This window comes from Silurus aristotelis, assembly GCF_946808225.1.
Source record: "Silurus aristotelis genome assembly, chromosome: 18".
Lineage (NCBI taxonomy): Eukaryota > Metazoa > Chordata > Actinopteri > Siluriformes > Siluridae > Silurus > Silurus aristotelis.
This window is the reverse complement of record NC_139591.1, coordinates 14,924,706-14,950,436: the sequence shown is the minus strand read 5'-3', so window position 1 is coordinate 14,950,436 and position 25,731 is coordinate 14,924,706. Positions and strand designations below refer to the sequence as shown.

Sequence of the window (25,731 nt, the reverse complement as noted above, 5' to 3'; positions counted from 1 at the left end):
TGAATGATTCAGGGAAAACTAAAAAAGTCTATGGCTGCATCTAGGTTAATACACAAAAACAATATTATTGTGATTTTTGTTTTTTTTTAAAAGCCTGATGAAATTCTTAGAATAAGAATCTAATTCTAATTCTTACTCGTTGGCCAACATTAAAACTCCAAAACTCGATCAAATCCTGCCATGCCAAGTAACTGCTCAAATTATATATGTTGTTAATGAATATTATTAAGAGTGAAAAGCCATTTTTGTGAAAAACTGGTGAAATTTGTAGTGTTTGAAGTTTGCAGTAAAATCATATAGAGGACATAAATACAGTACACAATATTGTAAAGGAGAAAATATATATACACAGTACAGACCAAAAGTTTGGACACACCTTCTCATTCAAAGAGTTTTCTTTATTTTCATGACTATAAAAATTGTAGATTCACACTGAAGGCATCAAAACTATGAATTAACACATGTGGAATTATATATGGAATTATATACATAACAAAAAAGTGTGAAACAACTGAAAAATGTCATATTCTAGGTTCTTTAAAGTAGCCAGCTTTTGCTTTGATTACTGCTTTGCACACTCTTGGCATTCTCTTGATGAGCTTCAAGAGGTAGTCACCTGAAATGGTCTTCCAACAGTCTTGAAGGAGTTCCCCGAGAGATGCTTGGCACTTGTTGGCCCTTTTGCCTTCACTCTGCGGTCCAGCTCACCCCTAAACCATCTCGATTGGGTTCAGGTCCAGTGACTGTGGAGGCCAGGTCATCTGGCGCAGCACCCCATCACTCTCCTTCTTGGTCAAATAGCCCTTGATTTCTTCAGTGTGACTCTACAATTTTCATAGTCATGAAAATAAAGAAAACTCTTCTTTACAGTGTTAAAACTCATACATATATGGAAATGATTATGCTCTTTGACATTTATTCCTGAATAAAAATGTTATCCATAATTATAATGCTACCATATGTCCCATTCTCTCTCTCTCTCTCTCTCTCTCTCTCTCTCTCTCTCTCTCTCTCTCTCTCTCTCTCTCTCTCTCTCTCTCTCTATCTCACTCACTCACTCACACACCTGCTGTTGTGTGTATTAAAGGAGGATCTCCCTAACTAACTTTATTTCTGTAAACCCTAAAGAGAACATGTAGAATTTATAAACAGATCATAAGTATTTTGTAATGACACCGTAATGACATTTCACGTTAAATGTCACACGATTAATGATAGTCCACATGAAGGCCATTGTATAAACTGGGATCAGCAGATTCCCGACAACAAACTCGCTTTCACTTTAAATAAAACGCTAAATGACGGGATCGCGGCGCGCTCATGGGGGGGTGGGGAGGGGGAGACGCCGTCGCCCGGACGCTAGCAGCGTCACACCTTGAGTCCGCCCACTGTTTACTTCGATTGGCCGAGACTATGATTTATTTAAAGATTCTCTCGTAATTGATTGGCGGAGCATCCCGGGGCGTGGAAACGGACCGAATGAGCCGTTGTTGTGTGTACACAGACCCTATTGATTGTCAGGCATGGAGCGGAGCGGAGCGGTGCGGTGCGGGTGCGCTCTCAGCTCGGACACACAAACAGACCTGAATTAAAGGGCCGCGACTTCACCGCTTAATTTCATCGGGACTGATCGAATTGAACTTTGCAACTCTTTTTGTATCCAAAAGAAAAAAAATTAAGAGGTTTTTTCCCCCCCTCGTTGTAACAGGAGCCGTGTTCTACACTCATGTATGATCAATTCCCTGCTGCTGTTAGCCTCCTCAGCTAGGGTAGATTAGCGACATCCAGTTTTTCTGTCGTTTGTGTTCTTGAAAGAGTTCTCGTGTACCTTGAGATTTGTATTTATTCATTTTACAGCAGGTGCTTTTTTTATTTATTATTCCGGAGTCCGATATGCGGCACGTACCGGAGCCGCTTCGCCGCAACCGGAACAACGAAGCTGGAGATGAAATCGCTCAGCACTGATTCGACCGCTTTCAGGAGAGACCACAGCAGATTCCGGGTTTAAACCCCAGCGTCATTTTTGCTTCGGACCAAATTCAATCAAGCAGTTGGATAACGTGTTTGTTTTTTAAGCAAAGAGACTGCACGGAGAGACGGAGAGAGACAGAGAGACAGGGGGACAGCAACCCGCGGTGTTCCAGGTCCCGAGCGAGGCGACAGGCATGGTATCTCAGGGAATAAGGCTTGCCTGGATCTAAGGAAACGCATCAAGGCTTCCATTGATGGTAAATATGATCCAGGGATCTTTTTATTTGTCGTGTAAACAGGGAAGTGACTTGGTAGTCTTTATCACTGTGTGTGTGTGTGTGTGTGTGTGTGTGTGTGTGTGTGTGTGTGTGTGTGTGTGTGTGTTATATATGTGCCTTATAGCAAGCTTGTTAATTAGAGGAGCCGGATTAGTCTAGGTCCCTGTTAGTGCACGGAAATAAGCCCGTGTGTGTGTGTGTGTGTGTGTGTGTTTATGCTGAATTGCTTTGAATGCTGTCTGTCTGAGCCCATATTGTCGGAAATGCGTCTCTGCCTTTCATGTCAGCTGACCGCCCCCGATGGATGTGGCTGCAATAAAAGGGGGCCTTGTGTGCCAGAGTCCCCGCGGTTACAGGAAAAGGCTTTGAAGTGCACTATTATTGGCCCTTTCAAAGCCCTTTGCCAACACGGGCGAGGCTACTGGGAGAGAGAGAGAGGGTGGAGGAGAGAAAAAGCAGGCCTATAAACCCTTGGGAAAAAAAAGAGGAGGAAAAAAAAAAAAAAGAAGTTGACCTGTACAAAGGAAGGTGCTCCGAAAATCACTCAGCTCCAGGTGACGTGTGGCACTGACAAATGAGCCAGTCATCCCTCAACAGCTAGTATGGTAAGATTCATTTCCAGCCCGATTGAGATCTGAGAGGAGAAGGGGAAAAGAAGGGTGGATTGTCGTCAGACCTAGAAATCCATCCCTAAAGCCTTGGCTCGTTTGACATTTCGGGACATCCAGGCTTGGGGATAAACATTGTGGCCTTTCAGACGGCCCGATGTAATTAAAGTGTAGAGAAAGACCAAAAGAGCTGTCGTTACGCCAAGCCTCGAGGACACCGGCATTATTCGTGTGTCACGGCGGTTCTTTGGGATCAGCTTTGCATGTTTGACAAGTGCTATGGTGAAAAGGGAAAAATCTTAATTTCAGACGGGTACTGGAAAGGAATGGACTGACCTTTAAAGCCGGTGTAATTACTTTTCGATCGCAGGTATTGTACATGAGCGGTGTTGTCGAGGTACCCAAGACACTGTTTTAAGACAAAGGTCGAGACTGCATATTTCACAACATAATCCGGTAGTTAGCTCCGGGGTTTTTTTAGTGGCACGGTATTACAGCCAAGTGCCAATTATTTCTGTGTCATATATGCCAAGGAAGCAAAGTACGGTGGAGATGAAGATGTGGGCTGTCTCATAATGTTGTGTCCCATCAACATTTTCACTCTCCCTCCATGAAGACATGAGATTTGTCATCTCCTTTTTCCTGACTGCTCGCTTTCCTCGCTGCAGCAGTTTTTCTGTCTGCATTTGCTGGCTAATGGCCTTAGGGCCTGCACTCAAAACACTACTGCACTTCCTCATTATCTCAGCCAAGATGCCTTTGGGACATGCTTCAGTTTCTTACGCCTTTTTATTCGCGCATATGTGGCCTGTTGTGGTTACCGACATTCATCTTATTTCTAGACACTAGTCACTTTTGACATTCAAGTACAGGCTTGTGACACATTTGTTCCCAGCATGGTTTGGTTCCATTTAAGGGAAAAGGCACATTGCAGTTTCTTCTGATTATACGGAGTACATTTATCCCATCTGTGAACGATTATTTTCCAGGAGGACTCCACCCTAATCAAAACATCAAATGATGGAATAATACTGTCCAGGCGGTATACGGGCGGTTCGGTTTGGCCTAACGTCTTTCGAAGACACTTAACGTTCCCTTAACTATTGCAGGAAGTAGACGGTCGACTTCCTGCATTACACAAGGGATTACACAAGGCATTCCTCAGTCATCACAAGGCTGGCACAAAGCTGCTCTGTCGATACATTTAGCCTGTTTATTAAACAGAGCCCGGAGATAAGGGTGATCCGGGAAGGTTGAGTGACCTCAGAGAGCGGATGCCTGGTCGCTAAGATCCACTTGTGGGGATGATGTCAATCTCTCGGTTGCTAAGCAATTTTCCCTCTGCATCCACCGTAATCACCTTTTATCTCCTGAGGACGTCGTGTGTAATTATAGGCCGGCTGCCATCCTTTGAAATCTGCCTAATTGGTCTCTTTATTTTTATGGGATGAGGAGCCGGGGTGAAAGGGAGCTACGGGTAATGTGGCTCGAGCAGGTGGGGGAGGTAGCTGAAAGCGTTTACTCAAGATTACAGAAGCATTGTGGCCTGCTTTCGGTGTTTCCTGCCGTCTAAACATAAAATTCCAATCCGTTTTAAGACACTTTCACATTATATAAGGCTTTGGAAATGATTGCCCTGCTTTCAAACCTGTTCTCATTGAGTGGGCAGCAAGTGGAGGTCACTTTAGATTAGTGTGTACCAAGTAAAGTCCATTTTTCTCCTGGAACTCTTTAGTCTTTCTATGCCAAGTCGTTCATTAAGCACTCAGGGGGGGTAGGTGTTCTTACCGTGTGAATAGCCTGCGGGAAACATTTGGCCAATCTTTGTTTCCGACTTCTTTGTTTTATTACCATTTTTAATGACTCGAAGGAAGCAGTGACCCTTAACTGCGTAAAGAATTGCCCTGCATGCCTGGTGGGCGGAGAAGTGCTTGGAGCAGAACACACAGGCCGGTTCTGCTCTGTGTCCCTGTAATACCCCCTGTACACACATGCCTCTCACAGGAACAAACTTCTGTAACAAGCTGTCCCAGTCTATGATGTCAATGTCTAGTCGTAAATAGTTGCAAGTGGAACAATGTCCTTTGGAGCAGGAGCTAAATCAGTTGGGTTGGTAAATTTACATTTGACAGAGCATATTTACATTTTCACCTTGCAGCCAGGTGAGAAGAAATGCTTCTAAATGTACTGTTGAAACCTCCTCCCCCTTCTTTTTTTTATTTTTTTATTACAGTGTCTGATGCTAATGTGAGTCAGCAAGCTGCTGTTTATCTCGGGCTACATGTTCTTTGCGCATCTGCTTAAGAGGTTACCCTTTTCAAAAGGACGTAGGGGGGAAAAAAAGAAATCATTGTCTCCTCTGTGCCTCTGATCCCAATAATGCTAACTATCAGAAATTTAACCAGGGCCCCGGTCTCTTATCTCCTAATCCTGAAGTAATAGATTCCATTAAAAATGCATGAGGAGCTTTACGGATGAAGCCGCCGCCGTTGTCTGTCAAACGGTCTCCATCCTCCGGGAAACAGCTCTGCTATCTTTTTACTGCTCAGAGAAGATCCCATTTCCACAGAGGGAGGCCGATTGGCGCGTCGTCGCCAGCCAGCCGTGGCCTCTCTGCTTCTCGTTCAGCGAGGCTAAATGTGGCCTTTTGATGTGGCGCTCAGCTTTTTGCTCCTGCCGGATTGCCAGCGTCACACTGAGGGCTCCTGCTGGAGGAAGTGGCAGAGCGGCCACCCCTATCCTCCACTGCTGTCACTCATAATAGAGTTAGTGATTTGGAAAAGTCCACAGGCCAGGCCGTCAGTGGGGGGAGGATTGCTTCTGGACTCCAGCTCTCATAGATCAAACCTGCAGGACGCACATAAAGTCAATGGAAACCTGATTTTGCATGGCTGCAGCCATATTATTTGATCAGCCTACAAATATATTAGCCGCTCTTCCTCGTAAAGGCAATTTTGTTCAGGTTACTTGATTCCCCCTCAATTAATGACGAGAGGGATGCGTTAGCTGGACAGGATTCGATGTTGGAAAGTGGACCTAATGGCAGAATGTCACTTTAGTAGGACAAAAAAAAAAAAGTAATATATAACTGTGATAGGTTTTATTCATTGGTCAAGCCTTCTCTATATTTCCTCAGTCAGTGTGTTATTTCGGTGCAACGAAGCTTGTTCCCCCGCCGTGTAGGCAGGATGACACCGAGGGGAAGGAGAAGAAATTACCATAGCACTCTCATGCTAATCCTGTCTAACCGGCAAGTGAAAGAGGGCTAGGCTTAAACCTTTTTTTCATTATTATCTAATTATTAACTCAGGATTTCAAGTGTGTGTGTGTGTGTGTGTGTGTGTGTGTGTGTGTGTGTGTGTGTGTGTGTGTGTGTGTGTGTGCGTGCGCATATACATATGCATGCAAGTAAGCGTGGAAGGTTGTTAAGTCTCCTTGATTCAGCCTTTACTCATTAGATTCACCCCATAAGCTTTAAGTGCTTGAGTTTGTATAAAGATATAAACAAAGTGCAGGATTTAAAGTGGTTTCTATACGAGACCAGGTTTTGCTTCGTGCCATTTGTTTGAGACGAGGATTGCTCATTTTATGCAAACCTGGTTTTTCTGTCACTGTCAGTTGCTTCAATCTAAACCTGAACCTAAAAAGCCTTCGCTCCTGCTACTTTGCTGAACTAATATATTATGCGTTGTTTTCGCCAGTCACGCAATTAGCTTTCCATGCCTAATCCATTGGTTTTATGCTCTAGCCCTCAAAGGGATTCTACTCAGATAAGATTTGATTTAAAAGGATCTCGACATTCTGTCCTTCATGCACATGAGGGAATAAAGCACCCCCCCCCCCCTCTCTGGAACGTGACCTTATCTATGTATGCACTCCTCTTTTCCCAGCTACGTACTGGCGCACGTACAAATAGACAACCTTCCATCTAGTTCACCTCCAGGCTTGAAAGAGAGATGAAAAGGCTAAAATACCAGAACGGAGGGGACAATTTGTCTGCCGAGGCGATCTTATCAGAAATCCTTAGAAGACAAAAGATCGGCAGTGGCGTGCAGGACACTTATCTCCCCAGCAGGCCCTCGCTAGGCAGCACAGAGGATGATAAGCGGCCTTATCGGACAGGCTGATGCAGAATAGTGGAAAGGATTTGCTGTCCTTTCTGGTCAAAAGTTTTGTCAGCGTTACTCGGTCGCTCAAGTTGCGAGAAGCGACATCAGCTCTTCAGTGAAGGGATGCCAGGTTTTTTTACGGCTCGTTAGGTTCTGCGCGGTGAAAAAATACCACCGAAAATGATGCAGCAGATAAAACTCCAATAAGCAGGTTTTTTTACGTGGAACTCATGGCTGAGGCTCTGTCCCCGGATGGAAACGAGCTAAGAATGCGCAGTAGGATAAGGCCTCATATCTCGGTATCAAAGTATGTCAGGCCGTGGATTGAGTTGCCTTTGCACGACGTGGGCGCAGAAAGAGCGGAACGGCATCCTCTGGAGAAAGAAGCTTTCAAGGCCATTTGGCGTAATGGAATTAAAGAGACAGACCGGCTGTCATTCAAAAAGACATTAGGTTGCCGATAGGGAGCACTTTTCCTCCGGGCTGTTTGTGATTTCTCAAGCCTTTGTGCACGGTCTTAAAAAAAAAAAAAAAGTAGTTTTTGCTAAAAGCACATGGAACACGGACACCACAGAATGTCTGAATGCTTGAACGAATATTACGGTATACGCCAAAGGGTCAGCACATGCTTCGATTTGTGCACTCTTCATAAACCAAACGCTTTTTCTGTCCTGTCTTAAAAAAAAATAATCCTAATGCATTTTTATCCCTCAGCCACTTGCTGATAGTAATGGATGGAAGTTTCTCAGTTGTCTTTCATTTTCAGTTGATAAAGCTGTGCAGGCATTTCCCAGGAGACCCCCCCCAAAACCCCCTCCTTACCCTGCCTCTTCTCCCCCTCATCCAAACCTGTATCTTCCTTTGACAAATGTGCAGTAATGGAAGCCTTGTTGTGAAATTGGCCCTCACACGAAATAGTGGGAGAAAGGCTTTTTAGCTGTTTAGCTGTCTGTGATCACAGACCGGCTGTTTGGTTTGAAGAGAGGCTCTCTGTGCATACTGTGTTAAAAAAAAAAAAAAAAAAGTGTGTGTGTTTTGAGGGGGGTGTATGATTTCTCCAGGCTCCTGACAAGAATGAAAGCCAGGCTGTTTCTTTTATCCTTCTGAGGTGTAGGCAATCAAGTATATACAGATGGCTTTCAAGCTCTCCCCTCCAGTTTGTTCGGGCAGCCATCGTGTGGAACCAGCAGGAAAAAAAGGAGAGTAATAAGTTGGACGGGAAATAAATCAAAGAGGGATTTCAGGAGGAGAAAAAAGGAGGGGAAAGTGTGTGTGTGTGTGTGTGTGTGTGTGTGTGTGTGTGTGTGTGTGTGTGTGTGTGTGTGTGTGTGTGTGTGTGTGTGTGTGTGAGGGAGAGACGGAGAGAATCAAATAAAATGAAGAATATGAAGAGTCAACAGTCATTAGCCTAAAGACTAAGAACTAGGCCAGCTACTGCCATGGGATCTCCTGAGGACGGCAGATTAATTTGTTAATATAAAAAGTAATTGAATGTAGAATGATTGGGGCAAAGGTAAATGTCAAAGGGTAAAAACTACTAAAGCTTTTTTTCCCTCTTGATAATTGATCATAGTACAATGAAAAAAATCTGTGTGCTTTCTGGGGGAAAAAAAAACCCACTTATCGATCCATTCACTTTCCGCTTCTGTTTGCTAAATGCAGCTATGTTGTTGTGCCAAATCACTTTTAAAACAAAACTTCGCTCTGAATTACACTGGCATTCACTCAAGCTAAGTTAAAACTCATGTCTTTTAGGTTATAACTCCCTGCTCATTTTTAATCCCTTTGCTGTGGCTTGCTCTGGAAAATTTACATTCAAGTCTCTAGGACCACCTGTCAAATGACTAAATTAAAGGATTACCCCCACCACTACCACCACCCCTCCTCAAAAAGAAAAAAGATGAAAATTGGATTAAAAGGGACATCTAAATAGATGCTTTTCATTTGTAGAGCCCTGAAAAGATAAAGCTAGGTTGGCCTGCTTTGCCTGGGATGTTAATCCTATAGTGGCATTGTGTTGTTATCCCTGTCAGGGTTGCCTGTGGATGTACGTCTTTATATAGCTTAGCAGCCGAGAACAGAGGGAGGTGAGATTTATGGCCTGCTGGGAGATTGATTAGAGCCGTCGAGCACTCAGCATGCCCCTCAGGCCCACCAAATCCCACCAAAAAAGACAACCGCTTGCTGAGTCATTACTGTCTTCTTTGTTTCCGTGCACCTAAAGGGTATACGTTTTGTACAATACATTTGACACGTACAAAACCGAGCGCTGCAGGATGTTGTCTTCCCAGGTACTTTTGCGTACGTTAATGGAATCGGCGTGCATCGTAAACAGGAAGCGCCCCGTATCGGTCAGATCCAACTCAGAATCCGATCCTTTTCACGTGATGCAGACGAGAAACTCGAAAGTGACTCTCCTTTGCCTTCCCGCAGATTCCTCGAGGCTTCTCGCTACCGTAGAGCCTAAAAGCTTCATCATGCTGGCGTGCCTGCCGAGAAGACAGAACCAACCCGCCCAGCACCCGGCGTGTGCTGCCAAGATCCTGGACGCTCCCGTCAGCCTGAAAAGTAAGCACTGTTTTATTCAGCTTTATTAGATCATTAGGACCTGCCAGGCAATCAAAGATGGATGCCACGAACAGATCGGTAGGAGGGCTATATAGTGCTGATGCGTGTACAGTTAGAGAGAAGAGAATTTCTGTTACTGCTCTTACTGTAAAGAGTAGCTAGGTTGTTAAAATCTGTATATCAAGACAAAATGTCTCTTTGCACATGCTTGGGTGGGTAATGATGATAGGAAACTAACAATTTAATCAAATCCCCAAATTGTGGGTCAGGCTTTTTTTTTTTTTTTTTTTTTATACATACATTTTCTAAAGTCACATTTCCATACATTCTGAAAGCTGAAAGAGAGAGTGTGGCTATTTATCTATTTTTATCAATGTATCTATATTTACCTATAAATCCTATTTAAATGATGGTAAGCAATGCCATGTTGTTCTGTGTATTTGATACCTGCTTTCCTAGGACTAGCCAGAGAGGAAGCAGTGTAACTTTTTTATATATATATATATGTATATGTATGTATGTGTATATATATGTATGTATATGCACGATTACTTAAGGTTTTCTGTGCAGTCACATCATATGTACAGAAAAATAGTGTTTTTTCAGGGTAAGAAAAGTAAAAGAGGTTGTGAAACTGTGGAGAGCAACAATTCTGGTTTTCAAATCCTCAGAGAGTTTTTGTCATGAGGTGCCATGTTGAACATTTAGTGGTCAGTATAAGAGAATTGTACACAAAGCCACCACATTTTATTTACTCTAATACAAGATACACAAATCTGTATGGTGCTGTCAAGCAGACAAAAACATGAACATGATGAATAGGACATTTCATGGTTAAGCGACGTACAACGGTTATCACTTAGGGCGTACTCACTTTTGTTGCCAGCTATTTTGACAATAATGGCTGTAGGTTGAGTAATTTTCGAAGAACAGTAAATCTATACTGCTGTACAAGCTGCACATTGACTAAAATATATCCAAGTTTTATTTCTATAGTATTGTCTTTTGAGAAAGATACTAAAATGGTTGCTGAAATGTGAACGGTCTACTCACTTTTGTGGGATACTGTATGTAAAATAAATATAGATTTAGCAAACTCTGACTTTAGCAAAATCGCACTCTGTGTATTATATAAAGGATCTTCACTTCACATTGTTTGTTCTTTAAATGTCACCTAACTTGCTTTAAATAAATGTTGCATATTCCACCGTGACAGTACACATACCTGTACAGCACAGTTTACCAGGAAAGCATTTTCAGCCTTCCTGTACACGATCGGTTCCGTTTCATTCCCGGCGTACACCAAGTGCGAGGGCCCTACGATTTTGGTTGTGCAACTCACTAAAGGTGTCTGATGTGGGAAGTTAAAAGCTACACCTGGAAGACCAAAAGGCCCCTTTGACTGCAATAACACGTGATTTTGAAGTAGGGCTGAAACGATTCCTTGAGTAATTCGAATACAAAAATGCATCGAGGCAAATTATTAAAATTGTTTCGTTTCCGGAACATTATTTATGACAGGTATACACTATGGAAGCCCGTTTCTGCCACATAAAAAAAAAAAGTTTTGCCTAATTCCAGGTTTTTTTCTCGCAATTCCTACTTTATTTCTTGTAATTCCGACTTTTTTTCCAAGCCAATCAGGCAGCGTCACCCCCTCTGTAGTGCCAGGAAGCTTTACACATTGAAAATGAAATGGGCTTCAATCAATAGAATCGCATGGTACCAAACTAAGCCTCCGATCCCTGGAGTGAACTCTGACTAACAATTAGCTCTGGAGGGGACGGATGAAGCGGAGGAGCTTCGTTTATACACCAACAGCTTCAAACTTCAGGCCGACAACATGGTTACCGGTGGATGCACCCGAAATGTTGAATGTTTTCAAGAAGTAAAGTCGCAATTGCGAGGGAAAATGTCGGTATTTAGGCAAACTTTTTTTTAACGTGGCAGAAATTCGTTGTTTTTTTTCATATATATATATATATATATATATATATATATATATATATATATATATATATATATATATATATATATATATATATATATATATTATATATTATACACACAACCCCGAAGATGCTGCAGAATAAAAAATGAAGGAACGGGAAGAAAACAGAGAGAGGCGTGGAGAAGATCGGGGACGAAGTACATGACAAAGTTTACAAAGTTTGGGATCATTTCAAATGAAAACATAACGAAAACATCGTACAATGCGTTTACCCTTTTTAAAGTCATTTGAAATGAATTTCATTAGTCTTATGTTTTTAAATTTATATATTTGTATATGCACTTAGATGAAATGTGGCAATTGAATGGGTTTATTTTTGCAGATATTTTTGTATGCAATTTTTTTTTGCAATAAAAATGTTAATGTTTCTTCAAAGTAAACAAATTACTGTTTTAAGAGACAGGTCTTATTTTATTTCGTACATTAAGTATTGCTCTTTAATAAATAAAAAGTACTTATTATCCGGTTAATCGATGAAATAATCGATGAAATACTCTACTACTAAAAAAAATCAATAGCTGTAGCCCTAATTTGAAGTAGAGTTTAGCTGTTTAACCAGAGGCGTTGGAAACCTTTTACCAGATCCGGCCACGTTGAGAAATCCTCCACCGTAGGGGATTCTTTTATGAACAAAGTGCAGAGAGATAGAGTCAAAAAAAAAAAAAAAGGAAAAAGGGGACCCATTGGTGTAAAGGGCTGGAAAAAAATTCCACGGTAAATTAGATTTTCTCAGGTAACGTAACCTTTGATTTTCATGGTTTAACCATATTGAGTGAATGATGGATCCACTGTCCAGACAGTGGAATTTTATCTATTTAAGAAGGAGAGAGGAGGATACGTTTTCATTCTAGGCCTCTGTAAAAAAAATCAAAACTTGGACCAACCTTTATATATATATATATTTTAAAAAAAAGCGGCAAAAAATAATACATAATCCATGTTCTGGCTTGCTGAGCAGTGCCTCCCACACATATGGGGTTACTTTAATACAAGGTTGTTTTTTTTTTTTTTTTTTTTAAAGGGAAAAAAATCCAGGCCTCTCTGATGCAAAACGTGACTTAATGAATTAGGCTATTTGCTGGAATTAATTTGCCTTAATTAGGCCTCTCCAATTCTGCTAGAAGAATAGCAGATTAAAGTGGAAGGTTAGATAAGAGAAGAGAGAGTGAGAGAGAAAAGAAAGAGGGGTGGTGGGGGGGGGGTGGAGGGATGTTCACCTTGGTCTCTACTAACACCCGGAGTTCCAGGTTTATCGGCGGTGCAGATCAGTCTGCACTCCTTATCACTGACAGCAATCGCACCGTCTTTAATTTAATTCATGAGGGCATTGACGAATGCCGAGCAGGCTGACGCGCTTTCCCTCTGCAAGGGCGGCTGTCATCACAGACGGTGGTTTTGTTCCCCAGAGGAGATGATGTCGGAAATACAGCTCCGGTCACTTTGAAGTGACACAAAGTCTAAAACTGTGGCTGAGGACTGAAGGCTGATTGGGTCTGCCACGTCTGCATTGCAGATCAGTATGCATTACTCTGGTCAAATGGCAAAAAAGAAAAAGCTTGTGGAGCCTTGGAACGCGAACGAGATTTTCATTTTATACACGACACGTTAAAAACATTGTAATTACACGGCCGAGAAATATGTATTGCATGTAAATTGGAAACAAAGATGAAGCATTTAAGATTTTTTGAGAAAAGTATACACTTTGAGGGTCACCAAACTCATTCAGCCAGTCACAGTTGTCATGAAGCGGAGTTGATTAGTCAAGACGTTAAAATATAAACCAGAAATTCACCTAAACCGATGCGATTAAACAGTTGCTTAGCTGCTTAAAGATGATCAGTAAGCACTGCAGAACTTACAAACATGACCTGAATAGTTGTTTTATGTAAAAAACAGTGTTTATCTTAAATAGTAGAAAGCTAGCTCTTTATGTAGCTTGATTATATTTAGGCTTCTGTTTGTTGTTGTTATTGGTACAATCGAAAAGTTGTCCTATTTATGTCATTTTGAAAGAAAATTCTATGAAGACACTTCTATACCACTCGGTATAGTGCGATTTCTACAAAGAGGTGGTTGCTTCTAAAAGAAAAGGAGTGCTGGAGCATTCACGTTTCGAAATGTTATAGAATCCACTGACCTTTCTCTAATTGAGAGTTTCACACGGTCGCTAAGGGCAACTCAGACTTCCACAAGTCCACAAATCATACGCTATCGATCTAATTTCTCCGCTACGCAGAGGCAAAGTAACTCTACACCACCCGAGCAACCCCTATAGACTCGACCATGATATGAAATCCGTACTGTCTCGGTTTATAAAAGCGCTTCAAAGTGATTTTCATAAACATGGCTTTCAGAGTCGGTTAATTATCATTACTGTCAGCATTCATTACGCTCACAATTAACGAGAGTGCATTTTTGTCGTCTGCTTAAGTCCCGGGCCATCGGGACTGAAGGACATTGATTATTATTCACTGATTATTTGAGCTTCCCCAGCATTCGCCTAATTCGTCCACGTGCACGGTATGCGTCGTCTCCCATTAGGATTGAATTTTATTCAATCTGATCAGGGAACAGATAAACCAAGTCATTTAAACTAACTTGAGTCCCGAATCCCGAATATACCTTAATCAAAGGTTTGAGAGAAACAATTTCGAGATCGCCAGATAGAGAGATTATAAGTCGTAAAGATAATTGAGCCTGTCGGCTGACAATGAGCCTTTTATCAATAAGCTTATCTGTATTGTCTTTTCCACACCACACAGTGCTAAAGCCTTTCTGGAATTTTTTTTTTTTAACAACTGGAGCAAATCTCCATGCCCCCACCTACCCATCCACTTCCCCATCCAGCTGGGGTAAAAACCTCATTGTCTGCCATGTTATTAAATATTAATTTGGAATCAGTGGAGCGCTTGTCTGCTAAACGCTGGAACAGAAGGGCCCTGGTTTGCCACAGGCAGAGCCTCAGGCATATCTCTCTAACACGCACACACATTCTGCTCTGTGTCCAGAGCCTGATGTGGTTCGACAGTCCCAGCCCATGCCACTCAACACACACCCCGAATCCAACACGCTTAATACGTCGACAGCTGAGCGTATTAAATGTTCTTTCACCCAACGCTGATTTTAGGTTCTTCCTTATTGTGCTATCATTCTCTTCCCCTCATCGGATCTCTGGAGGTTTAATGGTTGAAGTGAAATGCAGCTGATGAATCGTTGGAGTTGCAATTGCCTGGAGGCATGTGTCATATCTGTTATTCTGGAAAGGAGCCCGTGGTGGGGCTGTAGGGAATATACCGTGCATATGTCTGCCTCAGCAACTCGTGGACCGTGTTCAGCCCTGAGGATTTATCAGTCAGCCACATTCCTGGCAACATGTTGTGACTGTTAGCACCACATCTGCCAGGCAGAACTCGGGGTTTTGCCTTTAGATCTATCACAATGGCTTTTTTTTTTTGTTTTCTTTTGTTGTTTTTTTTGCTACTGCTGCTGTTTATGCTTAATTCTCATAAAGATTCATAGAATGGAGCAAATAATTTGCCTTTCACCCCCTCCCTTTCTTGTCAGCAAACTGCTGGATTGGGTAATGTAACTAAAACATGATTCGAAGCAGCAAATTAATATCGAGATTTAATTTATTAGAGTTAATGTTAAAAAGAAACATGGTCATGTTTCCTGTTCGAGCATTTGTATGCATATTATCGAATTAGAGAAAGCTCAGAAAGCTGGTAAGAACAATATTTAAAACAAACAAAAAAAAAAGTTTAATATTTGCTAAAAAGGTTTTCTATTCGCTCGAGGTGTTTTTTTCAGCGGTTTGTGATAAGTAGGCAATAAAAAAACATGAAATGGTTAGTTGTTGTAGCAGGTATTACACAACAGAATAAATTTTTATCCCAAATGTGTGGCACAATTCGCTTGTATAAAACTCATAAGAAAAAGCTTAGAATAGAATCAAGATTTTTTTCTTTTTTTAAAGGTTTGTTGGAAGCTTACGGCGATCATCTTTCTTTGTCTTATAGGTTTCCTTCTCATAAATTGTGCACAGGTTGAAGTTTTATTTGCCTCAAGCAAGTTAATGGAAATGCGACCGATTTGCAATTCCGTCCGTCAAATATCGAATCCGAACGCAGTACTGAAGTCGCATGACAATCGTGAAATATTTCAGGTTTAAGCTACTCATTAGCTTTCACTTGGCAATACCCCATGAGTTTAGATTTTTTTTAGGAAGCCAGTTGTCATCATACTGCTAATCCCAAGCACACGGGTAACACAACATCAGAATAATTTTCCAAAGAGAAACATATTTGGACTAAAGTAGCTTTGGCATGATTTGATAAAAAATCTGAGATATATAGAGAATTCTGACACAAAGTGCAACATAAAAAGAGAAAAAAAAGCACCACACTGATCAGTATGAGCCAAGTTCAGGAGTGAGCAGACTGGAAGCTCAACAATGATGAATCAGATGGTCAGTTGTTGTGTACAGATTGTAAACACAGCAGAAAGCTGTGTGGAGACAAACACACAGATGCGCACACACACACACATAGTGCTGACCAGACAAGGATGAATAGTGTAAAAAAAAAAAAAAAAGATTGCAGCTAATGAGGTGATTTATTTTTTGCCTGCACTAATGTATAACTGTTCATAAAATGATGTCAAAAATGCAGATCCAGATTTCTATTATTTAGCTTTCAATTTGTTTCATGTAATACAGTTTTTTCTTCCAGTGTATGTTCGAAATTTGGTTTCGTGCGTATGTGTGCGCGCGCTAAACGAAACATTTCAGTCGAGTGACTACAGAGGTGCTATGTGGCTTTTTTTATCATGCGGATGAGTAGTAATGGGAGCAACGCTGTGGGAAGAGCTGTGCCTCCGGGTAGGCTGTTTAGGCATGGCTGCAATTTTTTTTCCCACAGTGCTGAGCCAAATGGAAAGCAACACTTGTGTAAAGTGCCTGGCTCGTCCGTGCCTGACTTTTCAAGCACTAGATAAATAAGCGCTGGCCCCTGCAGTTATTCTGTTCGTGCAGACCCTCCTGTGGGAGAGACACTGACTAGGTGAAAGGGGGGCATTTTTCTGACACGGACACGTCCAATCAAATGAACTTCATTGGCGTTGCAGAACTTCAGGATCGGTTTCATCAGATTTATGCCGGGTATTAGCAGAGAACAATGTACGTTCACATTCCCAGCACCCTGCTATTATAATGTAACACCTCCACACATGGATGCCTGCTTTTGGATTCATGTCAGTTAGTATTAATGTCTCTTAATATTAATAATAGGAGCTTTTATTCTATTCAAGCTTGGGAACATTTCACGAGGGCGTGACTCTCCCGAGGGAGTCGGTTCACGGCCTCGCAAACTCACCAGGGCTCCATAACTGTGCTTGGCGTCAGTGGAAGCGTAGAGGCGTTGAGGTATTCCTGTTAAAACATACCATTCGATCTGGCGCATACTTGAAATTGACATTGTGCATTTTAGGCTGCCATGTTTTAACTGTTGTAATTCTGTTAAAGAGGATGATTACCTCCTACTCACCTGATTTAACTGGAGCGTTTTAACCACTCAGCCGAGCCTTTATGGTACTAATGGAGTGCTGCCGAATCAATCTCTCAACAAATGCACTGAGAGAGTAGCAAAATGTAGCAGAAACCTTTTTTTCTGGCTTTGACTTCCTGCATTTTACTGCCGTTTACCCTGCTTTTATGTAAAGTACAAAACCATAAAGCTTTATAGATGACTGGTATAACTGATTTGGGAATAAAGGGACTGCTTCAACATTAGCTTAAATGTCTTTTGACTACAGATTTTGGAGGGCCAGGACATCCAAAACACAAATGAAGGCAAAATTGAGAAGTTCGAGAATCCATCGCATTAGACTAGTGCCTAGTGATTTCAAAATAAGTAGTTGAGAATAAACAACAGGCTTGCCCATAAGAGGTAATTACATTAATTACGTTGCCAAGTTTCAGCTAAATTTCCAAATTCTTTTTTTCTTTTTCCCAATCGTCATCTGTACAGTATGATTCTGTCGTACATGTACAGCCACAGTGAACTTTTAAAACTTCCCTATACCAGTCATCAACTCTTCAGTCTGTCGTTTCTCCTTCACTAAAAATGTTCCCAGACCGTGGTTCCTTCCCCAAAGATTTAGAATTTTAGAGTTCTGAATAAGGACAAGAAAAAAAATTTTTGTTCCTCTAAAGTAAATGTATTCTAAAACAAGCACCCGTGTGAAATATGCAGAATAGCAAAGGTGGTAATCATGCAGATGAATTACATGGTCAACAATTTAGTTTCTGGTATTTTGGTATTATAGATGTATAGCCAAGGTGAAGATTTGAGATCATCAGAAGCACACAGTGAACTAAATAACCACATTCTCCTAATCTTTGTATTTATTTATTTATTTATTTTTTTTCTGAGTACCACACGCTGATAACGAAACCTTTATAGCATCAGTCTTATCCTAAAGCAAAAAGCTTTCAGTTGTGGTGCTGTCTTTTGCTCATTAGGCTTGTGTTTTAGTAACAGAGCTTAGTAGAAATGCTGGGACAGAGTGTTGCTCTTTTTTTAGCCTCAGCTGTTTTCCCAGTTAATCAGTGATTAACTCAAACAACTACAAAACAATGAGGTCTCCTCTGTGATCTGAGGGTATTGCATTAAGCAAACCATGGGAAAAAGGATTGGGCAGCTTATTGGGGCTGAAAGCTTTGCGTACGTTAGTGCGCTTAACATTTTTTCCAGCATGTACGTCAGCATTTGCGCTTGTGCCTTTTTGTCTTTTGCAGTTTTGAAGCCGATGCATGTTATGTACCCTGCCTCGGTACATTTCGTTTTCATTCTAAAGCCTTTCTTCATACCACATTTTCATTCCTGGGTACTGGTCTTGTCATTGTCCTACTTTAAACAGTTTGCTCTGTATCAAATGGCGTGTGAAGTTAATTAGCTGAGTGTTAATTGAGATTTCAGAGTCGCTCTCTCCTCCCCTCTTCCCTTCAGGGCCGACCTAATGTAATAGAAGTCACTTTTGAGAGCTTTGTTTGATCGAAGGGTTGACCTTGCCTCTTTGAGCTGCGCAGTGAAGCAGCATGTGTTTGATTCCCGTTCTTTTAGCTGTAGCGCTGGGCGCTCCAGGTAATGGCCTTGCATGCGTAAGAGCACTCGCGTTTGAATCCCATGTGTCCCACCTCAGGCAATCCTGACGCTAGAGAGGGAGGAAAGCCACTTAAAAGACTTACAGAGTGTAAATTGGTAAGCACTCTGAGAAGCCCCTGGGTAAGGCAGACTCGGCAAATAACGGTTTGGATTTAGCAGTGTGTCTGCTTGAGTGGTTTCGAGCAGATGGGCTACTAAATTCGTCCATAGTCTTGGAGTGGACCTTGACAGCGTTGCAGTCAAAGAGGTTAGCAGTTGGTCTGCTCTATGTGATTAAGTGCTTAGGGTCAGAATGCTAATCGCTTCCCTCTGTCACGCTCTGTGGCTAACAACCCACAGCTTTGGCAACAATTTAGCCACTTCCCAAACTGCACCGCAATTCATTATGCATACCGAATCCACCAACATTTCCATTAAATTTTGTTGCCAGGCTTCTGGGGTTTGAAAAATGATCCTTTTATGAAGGGAGTGTTGCTGCATATGCAAACTCTTATTTGAGTTTTGAGAAATATCTGATCCTTTAATTTATGAGGTGGTCCAACAGCATTTACTTTTCAGGTGTTTTCCCTTAAACAGGCCCTAAAGCCAAGCCAGATCAAAGCGACACTGTTCATGATCTGTGGTCTTTCATAGATTCTTAACAATGACACAAATTCCTGCCCACCTGTATGTCTATTTCTGGGGCTTCATCGTGATGAATGACCCCCTGTGAGCACTGTGTTACTGCAGGCAGTGTGTTTTGCAGCAAGATGCATTGATGGCTCTTTTCTCCATTTTAAACACCCAATTTATTTCCTTTATGAGATGGATCTTGTAGATTGAATCATTTTCACAGTCAGAGGCTCTTTGTGGGCTTGAAAATGAAATGAGGTCCCAAATCAATCCTGAACAGGAACAACAAGAGTCACATTTACATTCTCGAGCAATCACTTGTGATGGCTTCTCTTATCAAAATCAGAGCTGAATTGTCTTATTTAGGAGGGTTTTGCCCCGTCTTCTTTAAAGGGGACTGCAGTGGCATTTGCTGACTATTGCGTAATTTAGTTTCATTTTAGCACTTTTCTTTTCATGTCAGAAATTCCATAAAACTGTCATTCTTACGAGGGGCCATAATTTTTGCCAGCAGATCCATAGTTTGGATGGAGCACTTTTTCTTCCCCTTAGTTGCAGCAGTTTAAACAGCCATGAAATTGCCTGAATAATGGCCTCTAAATCCAATCTCGGTTTGTCCCTTCAGCTTTCCCGTACACCATTGAACGTATGTCCCCCCTGGAGAGTTTCCATTATTAGACTTCAGGTTAGGCTCATTGCTGTAAAAATGGCCCTGTAACCATGTAATATATGTTTGATCATCTGAGCATCATTACCAAATGTAATCTATATTGAGGGCCTTTTGGTTATTTACAGCAATCGCCAATGCACATAACAAAAGAACTTGCCTCCTTTTCTTGACTGACCATAATCATCTGCTGTCTGCTGCTCCTTTCATTCCGAAGGTATCAAACAAATCATTGTTGTTTTGGGAAATTGTCAGGCTTCATTTCATCCAGAGATGATTGACTCTAGCACTATCTTTCTCCTTCTGATCACCAGCGCTGACTTGTGCTTACATTTAAGTGGGTTGCATAGCCAAATGCCATGAAATGAATTCCACTCAAGCCACTGAAACAAAATTAGCTCCCCCCTCCTTCTCATCATCTCTTTCTTGATTTCCCAGGGTAATCCAATTTTGTCCTGAAGAAAGACCAAATTAATTTCATAATGCACTGATCAAACATTGCCCGGGGTGTCTCCCTCCACAAAATGAGTTTTTAGAAAGATGCAGATGTCTAAGGATGAACATCCACAAGAGGAAATGAGGCAGAGGAAGTAAATGTTGGGGGGGTTAAAAATGGGATAGAGCAGACACTCCAGTATCTCCATTTTTATTGGACAATTTTTCATGTCTCGTGTGTGCTCCTTGATCATTTTTACTCATCCAGTATTTATCACTTTCTTGTGTTTATGCTGAAGAGAGCAAAACAATCTGCTTTGTCAGACAGCGAAACCCTCAATTGGGGATATTCGTCTTTGTTCGTATTGCTTGTGCAAATTTGAGTTATCAACTAGGCTGTATGAGGAGCTTATATTCAACCTAATTTCCACTGTATGTTTATCACATGACCTCTAGCGCATACAAGTTGTGGAGATTGTGCTTTGATGTAACTTAGTGTGGTTTCGTATTTGTATTTTGCATAATCTTTCCAGTTATGTAACTAATGTGGTGTCTGCTTGCAGGTGATCTGAGCTCAATGCAGTCTCCACGGTACCCCTCCACTGCTGAGCTGGACGCCTACGCACAGAAGATGGCAGATAGTCCGCTGTCGATCAAGATCTTCCCGTCCAATATCAGGGTTCCTCAACACAAACAAATTAGCCGGACTGTGAATGGCTTGGACACGACAGGCCAACGCTTCAGCCCTTACTCTCAGCCCTACTCTACTGGCTACCAGGGCTTGCTGGCCATTGTCAAAGTCCCCACTGTGAACAAAGGCATAGTAAAGAGCTCTGATGGCAAGAGGACTAAATTGTCACCAATTCAGATGGCTGTGGCACCTTATGCACCACCTAGCAACAACAACTTGGCCCACAGGCACAGGCAGAGGCCATACAGCTTGGAGATTTGCAAACCTCCTGAGATGCACAATGTGGCAGTGCCACCCAATGTTGTGGTACCTGTTTCTGCTACATCCCTCTCTAGTGGGCAAAGCTTGGCTCTTGTTTCTCACTCAGACCACGCATCCCTTGGCATGGTGAGACAAATGGCTAGGACATCCCATGCCCAAGGGATTCAGGCATCTGTTGAAGATCATTCCAGCCCATCTCATCAAGCAGCCACAGCCTGCTTGGATTCCAGTTTCAGCATGGACATGGCCAAGACTACAAGCTACATGGACACTATGGAATATGCGATATGGCAGTCCAAGCAGCAGAGACATCAACAGCAGAAGCAACACTATCAGCAGGGTCCATTACACAGGTACAGTGCCAACAACAGCAGCAGAGCTACTATTAGCAGGTCTCCGGAAGTTTGCCTGCCCGCAGGTACCACTCAGATCCCATACAGGGCTCATGCACTCAGCACAAGCAGCTGCGTAACGGGTGTGGCACTGGACCGAGTGGGCTCATCACCTTTGAACTGCACTGCCACACATGGTGATTTCTCTACTGGCCAGTTCTTCGCACCTCATTGGAACAGCACCCTTGCTACACCTGACTGTTACAATCCACAGGAGCTACCCCAAGGCTCGGTGGGGCTCGGCCACAGCCATTGCCGGCCTCAGCGCCAAGCCCACTGTGTGCCACAGCAGTACCCAGGTCTCGGCATGTGCTGCGGGCTGTGTCATGCCTCCCTTCTCAGCAGCAGCCTACAGTCTCTGGAGTGCCTGATCAGCGAGATCCACCCACCCTGCATCAAAGAGCGCATGCTGGGCCGAGGGTACGAGGCTGCTCAGCCTGCACACATCCAACTGCCTGTGTTCAGATAGGGGGCATCAAGTTTAACTTTAAGAAACTCAAAGGTGGACTGAGGATTTGGTGATGAGCCATAGATTGGCTATCAGGCATGCCTTTTGTGGATGTGTCTTTGGTATAGGGCTCAGTGGGTTTTTGCAAAGTTTAGAAAGGTACCACTGATTCTCGGAGTAGCTGGACTGACTTCACGTACTTTAATAAGTACTCATATTCCACAACTTTGCAGCAACAGGGATTTTGTGGCACCGTGCCATTACGTCTCATCCAAATGATCTGAATGGAATTGTTTCAGATTAGCTGCCAAATTCACAACAGGAAGCAAACTGCCCACTATTGCAGGACATTGAAACTGCAGGTCTGTTTACTCCAAAATCTATAACTAAACTGATGATATATGTTTAGTGTACTCTGGTTGGCAGAAATTTGTATAGCCCTGCTAGTACTAAATCATAATAGTTATGATTTTTCTAATTGCACTGTTATAAAAACCTATTAAAATGACTCTGGCATGGGTTGGTTCTGAGAACATTTCATTTTAAAACAAAACTTGAATATTTTTTTTTTCTTTCTGTATTATGTTTGTGTCTATCAGTAGACATATTTATAAGATTCTTTATTCTAGTCTTTTCATCTTTGTTTGTGACCAATGCTGATTATAATTTTTTTGTTTGAATTGTTTTGTTTATAACATTGTTTATAATTTTCTTCTGTTTCTGGCGAGCTGATCTGGTTGATCGTTGTCTACTGTAGCCAGTCCAGTGTTTCTATTTTTCTTTTTTTCTTTCTTTTTTTATGGCATTTATGAATCTAAGAAACAGACTGGAAGCATAAACTACTGAGCTGGCTTCATCAGCGACCAGATGTGAAGCCACACATGTTACTGTGACTAAGTCTTAAGAGTTTCGACTGCATTTCATTGTCAGTGTTCTACATATTTTATTCATTATTTATTGATATTTGATTTTCTGTACCATGTTAGAAGACACTACAAGGGTATCTGAATTTTGGATAAAAAGAAGTGTGGGGAGGGGGGGAAGGAGAGACATTTAGATTTTTGTTTTCTTTCATCCATTTGAATGAAATAGCTTGAAGCAGCATTGGGGTAAAATGGCACACAATGGGCTAGATGTTTTAAAAAGTGCAATTATAATGTTGGCAGATTAGCCCTTTCCCTACGTTATGCTTCACTGACTATTTACTACTGTATGTATGACTGTCTGGAACCCCTTCCACAATTAAGATTGTCAAATAAAATCTAATTTAGGGATGTTTTTTAAAATTGCTGCTTGTGTTTATTTTTTTAATGAGTGATGGCATTAATGTCACTCCCTCGGGAGACATTAATCATAAATTCTGAAATAGCTATAAAGTCAAGGCCGGCGTAACGCTTAACTCAGCATAAATGAAGCATAATGAGTACATGAGACGAGTCATTTATAATGTGTAAACAAAATTACCACGTTGCTTCCAAATATTTGTTATAAACTGGGTGATGGAAAAAGGGGGTTGTGGTGGTGCAGTTTGGCCTCCAGGTCTGTCATTCGAGTGGCAGTTGGGGCCTTTTGGCAGAGGAACAGCAGAGCAGCGATACCCTCTGAGGGCAGGGCATTGACGTTGCTCTGGCTTTATCCACCCCGGGGACAGGGGCTAATCAGCTTTCAGTGTGACCTGAGCTCACACACATCTCCTCCGCCTCTTTTATCAGCTCTTCAAGGGCATCGGGAACAAACAGACAGAGAGAGAGAGAGCGAGAGAGAGAGGTGCTGATGGAAACCAGGCCAGGAGGCTGCCATTAGTTCCAGAAACAGAGTGGTAGACTGAACAATGGCAGGGCTGCATGGCATTCGAGTTGCACGCACACCATGCAGATCTTATTACCAGGTATAATTACTGGCACTGTCCTGAACTTTCAGTGCTTATCCCTTAGAGCGACTTTTCTGCAGGAGTCTGATATGAATGTATTCGGAAACTGGACCCGAGCCTTGGGTTATCTTTTATGTGTCTGGCTTTTCGAAATCTTTTTGCAAAAAAAAAAAAAAAGCGCTCTTCCTTTGAGGGATTACAACTATTTACCATATTAAAGACTAACAAGGTTAAAGACTCATGGAGGGAGACAGAGCAAATCAATTATTACTAAGCTTTAGGACACCCCTTATAAGTATGACATCGGAAAGAAGGTAACAGGAAGTCTGTTCTTTAGTCCAACAGCTAGGAAAGCTGAATAACATTAGGTTTTACAAATTTTATTTGATTTTGCATCAGGTATTCTGGGTGTCCTATAAACTAAGGGACATCATGCACTGCACACCTTTTAAGATGAAAAGTAAATTATTGATAAATTGACCATTTCAATTAATAAGCAGGAATGTATTACAGAATACAGTGACACTAAATCATTATTTTTAGGGCTTTTTTTAACTTCTTAATTTCCTGGATCTCTAGAAGCCAAGATGAGTCATGGGATCTTTATTAAACCTGTGCATACCCCTGGATGTAACTAAGCACATAGGTAAGAGCCATCCTTTGGATAATTACTGCAGTGAATAATATGTTTCAGTGTTAATTAATATGTTATAAGTTATTTAACCCTAACTTATGCAGTGATAAGCTTCTTATTTTTTTAAATACCCATTTTGGAAGGCATATTCTGTCAAATTATTGGTCTGCATCAAGCAAAGAAAACTACCTGAAACTACTGAAATATTAAGAACTGTCCAACACAGGAAACATTTGGTGAAATCAAATCATAAATAAACCCATGCAAACCCATGGCTCTGTTTGATATTGAACATAAGTGCATTTCCATATGGGCAAAGTAAAAAAAAAAAAAAAAAAAAAAAAATCTAAAGTGAGGCTAAAAGCTTTAAGAAAACCAATAATCAGTGAGTCTAGTCGGGAATAAAGGCTCCAATGTTTGGGAGTATAAAGACGACCCTGGAAAAAAAAAAATGTCAGGTGGACTGACCAGTCTAAATTTATCCATTTTCCTGAATGGAACCTTTGGGGGCAGTGTTGCGATCTTGGGTTGCAATTTTAGGTTCAGCAATGTTGTGTGCCCAAAATATGAGGTCAGCTGACTACCTGAATTCACTGAATAAAAGGTATTTCCCATAATGTTTTTTTTTCTTCCCTAAAGACAGAGTCATATTCATCTGGCTCAAATTGTGCAAGAGTGGTTCAGGGAGCATGAGACATCATTTTCACACATGGATTGTCCACCACAGAGTCCAGACCCCATTAAAAATCCTGGGATGTGCTGAAGAAGACTTTACACAGCGGTCCAAAGATTCCTATTACCAATAAAAACTTATACTAATAAATGAATGCATCTTTAACTGGAAATAAATATTGTGACATTGCACAATATAAGCTTATGGAAACGATGCCACGGCGAATGTCTAGTATAAGGCGGTCTAACTTAATATTAGTGCGAGTTTTTTTTTTTTTTTGCATATTGTAAGTATCCGGTCATATCATGGATACATTTGGCAGATTAACCAAAAATTTCGA

At 41.6% G+C, this 25,731-nt stretch overlaps 1 protein-coding gene across 2 annotated transcripts; it reads left to right on the top strand.

Annotated features, from left to right (window-relative positions):
* Positions 1 to 1,475: 1,475 nt before the first annotated feature.
* On the top strand, positions 1,476 to 23,500 carry LOC310741033 (protein FAM222A). Of its 2 annotated transcripts, none has more exons than XM_083568349.1 (3): positions 1,476 to 2,228; positions 9,400 to 9,534; positions 20,986 to 23,500. In XM_083568349.1, the coding sequence occupies exons 2-3, from the start codon at positions 9,444 to 9,446 to the stop codon at positions 22,233 to 22,235; spliced, it is 1,341 nt and encodes a 446-aa protein (XP_083424475.1). In that variant the 5' UTR covers positions 1,476 to 2,228; positions 9,400 to 9,443; the 3' UTR covers positions 22,236 to 23,500. The 2 variants fall into 2 exon arrangements, with proteins under 2 accessions (XP_083424475.1, XP_083424476.1); XM_083568350.1 differs by lacking the exon at positions 1,476 to 2,228 and adding an exon at positions 2,542 to 2,854.
* The last annotated feature ends 2,231 nt before the right edge of the window (positions 23,501 to 25,731 follow it).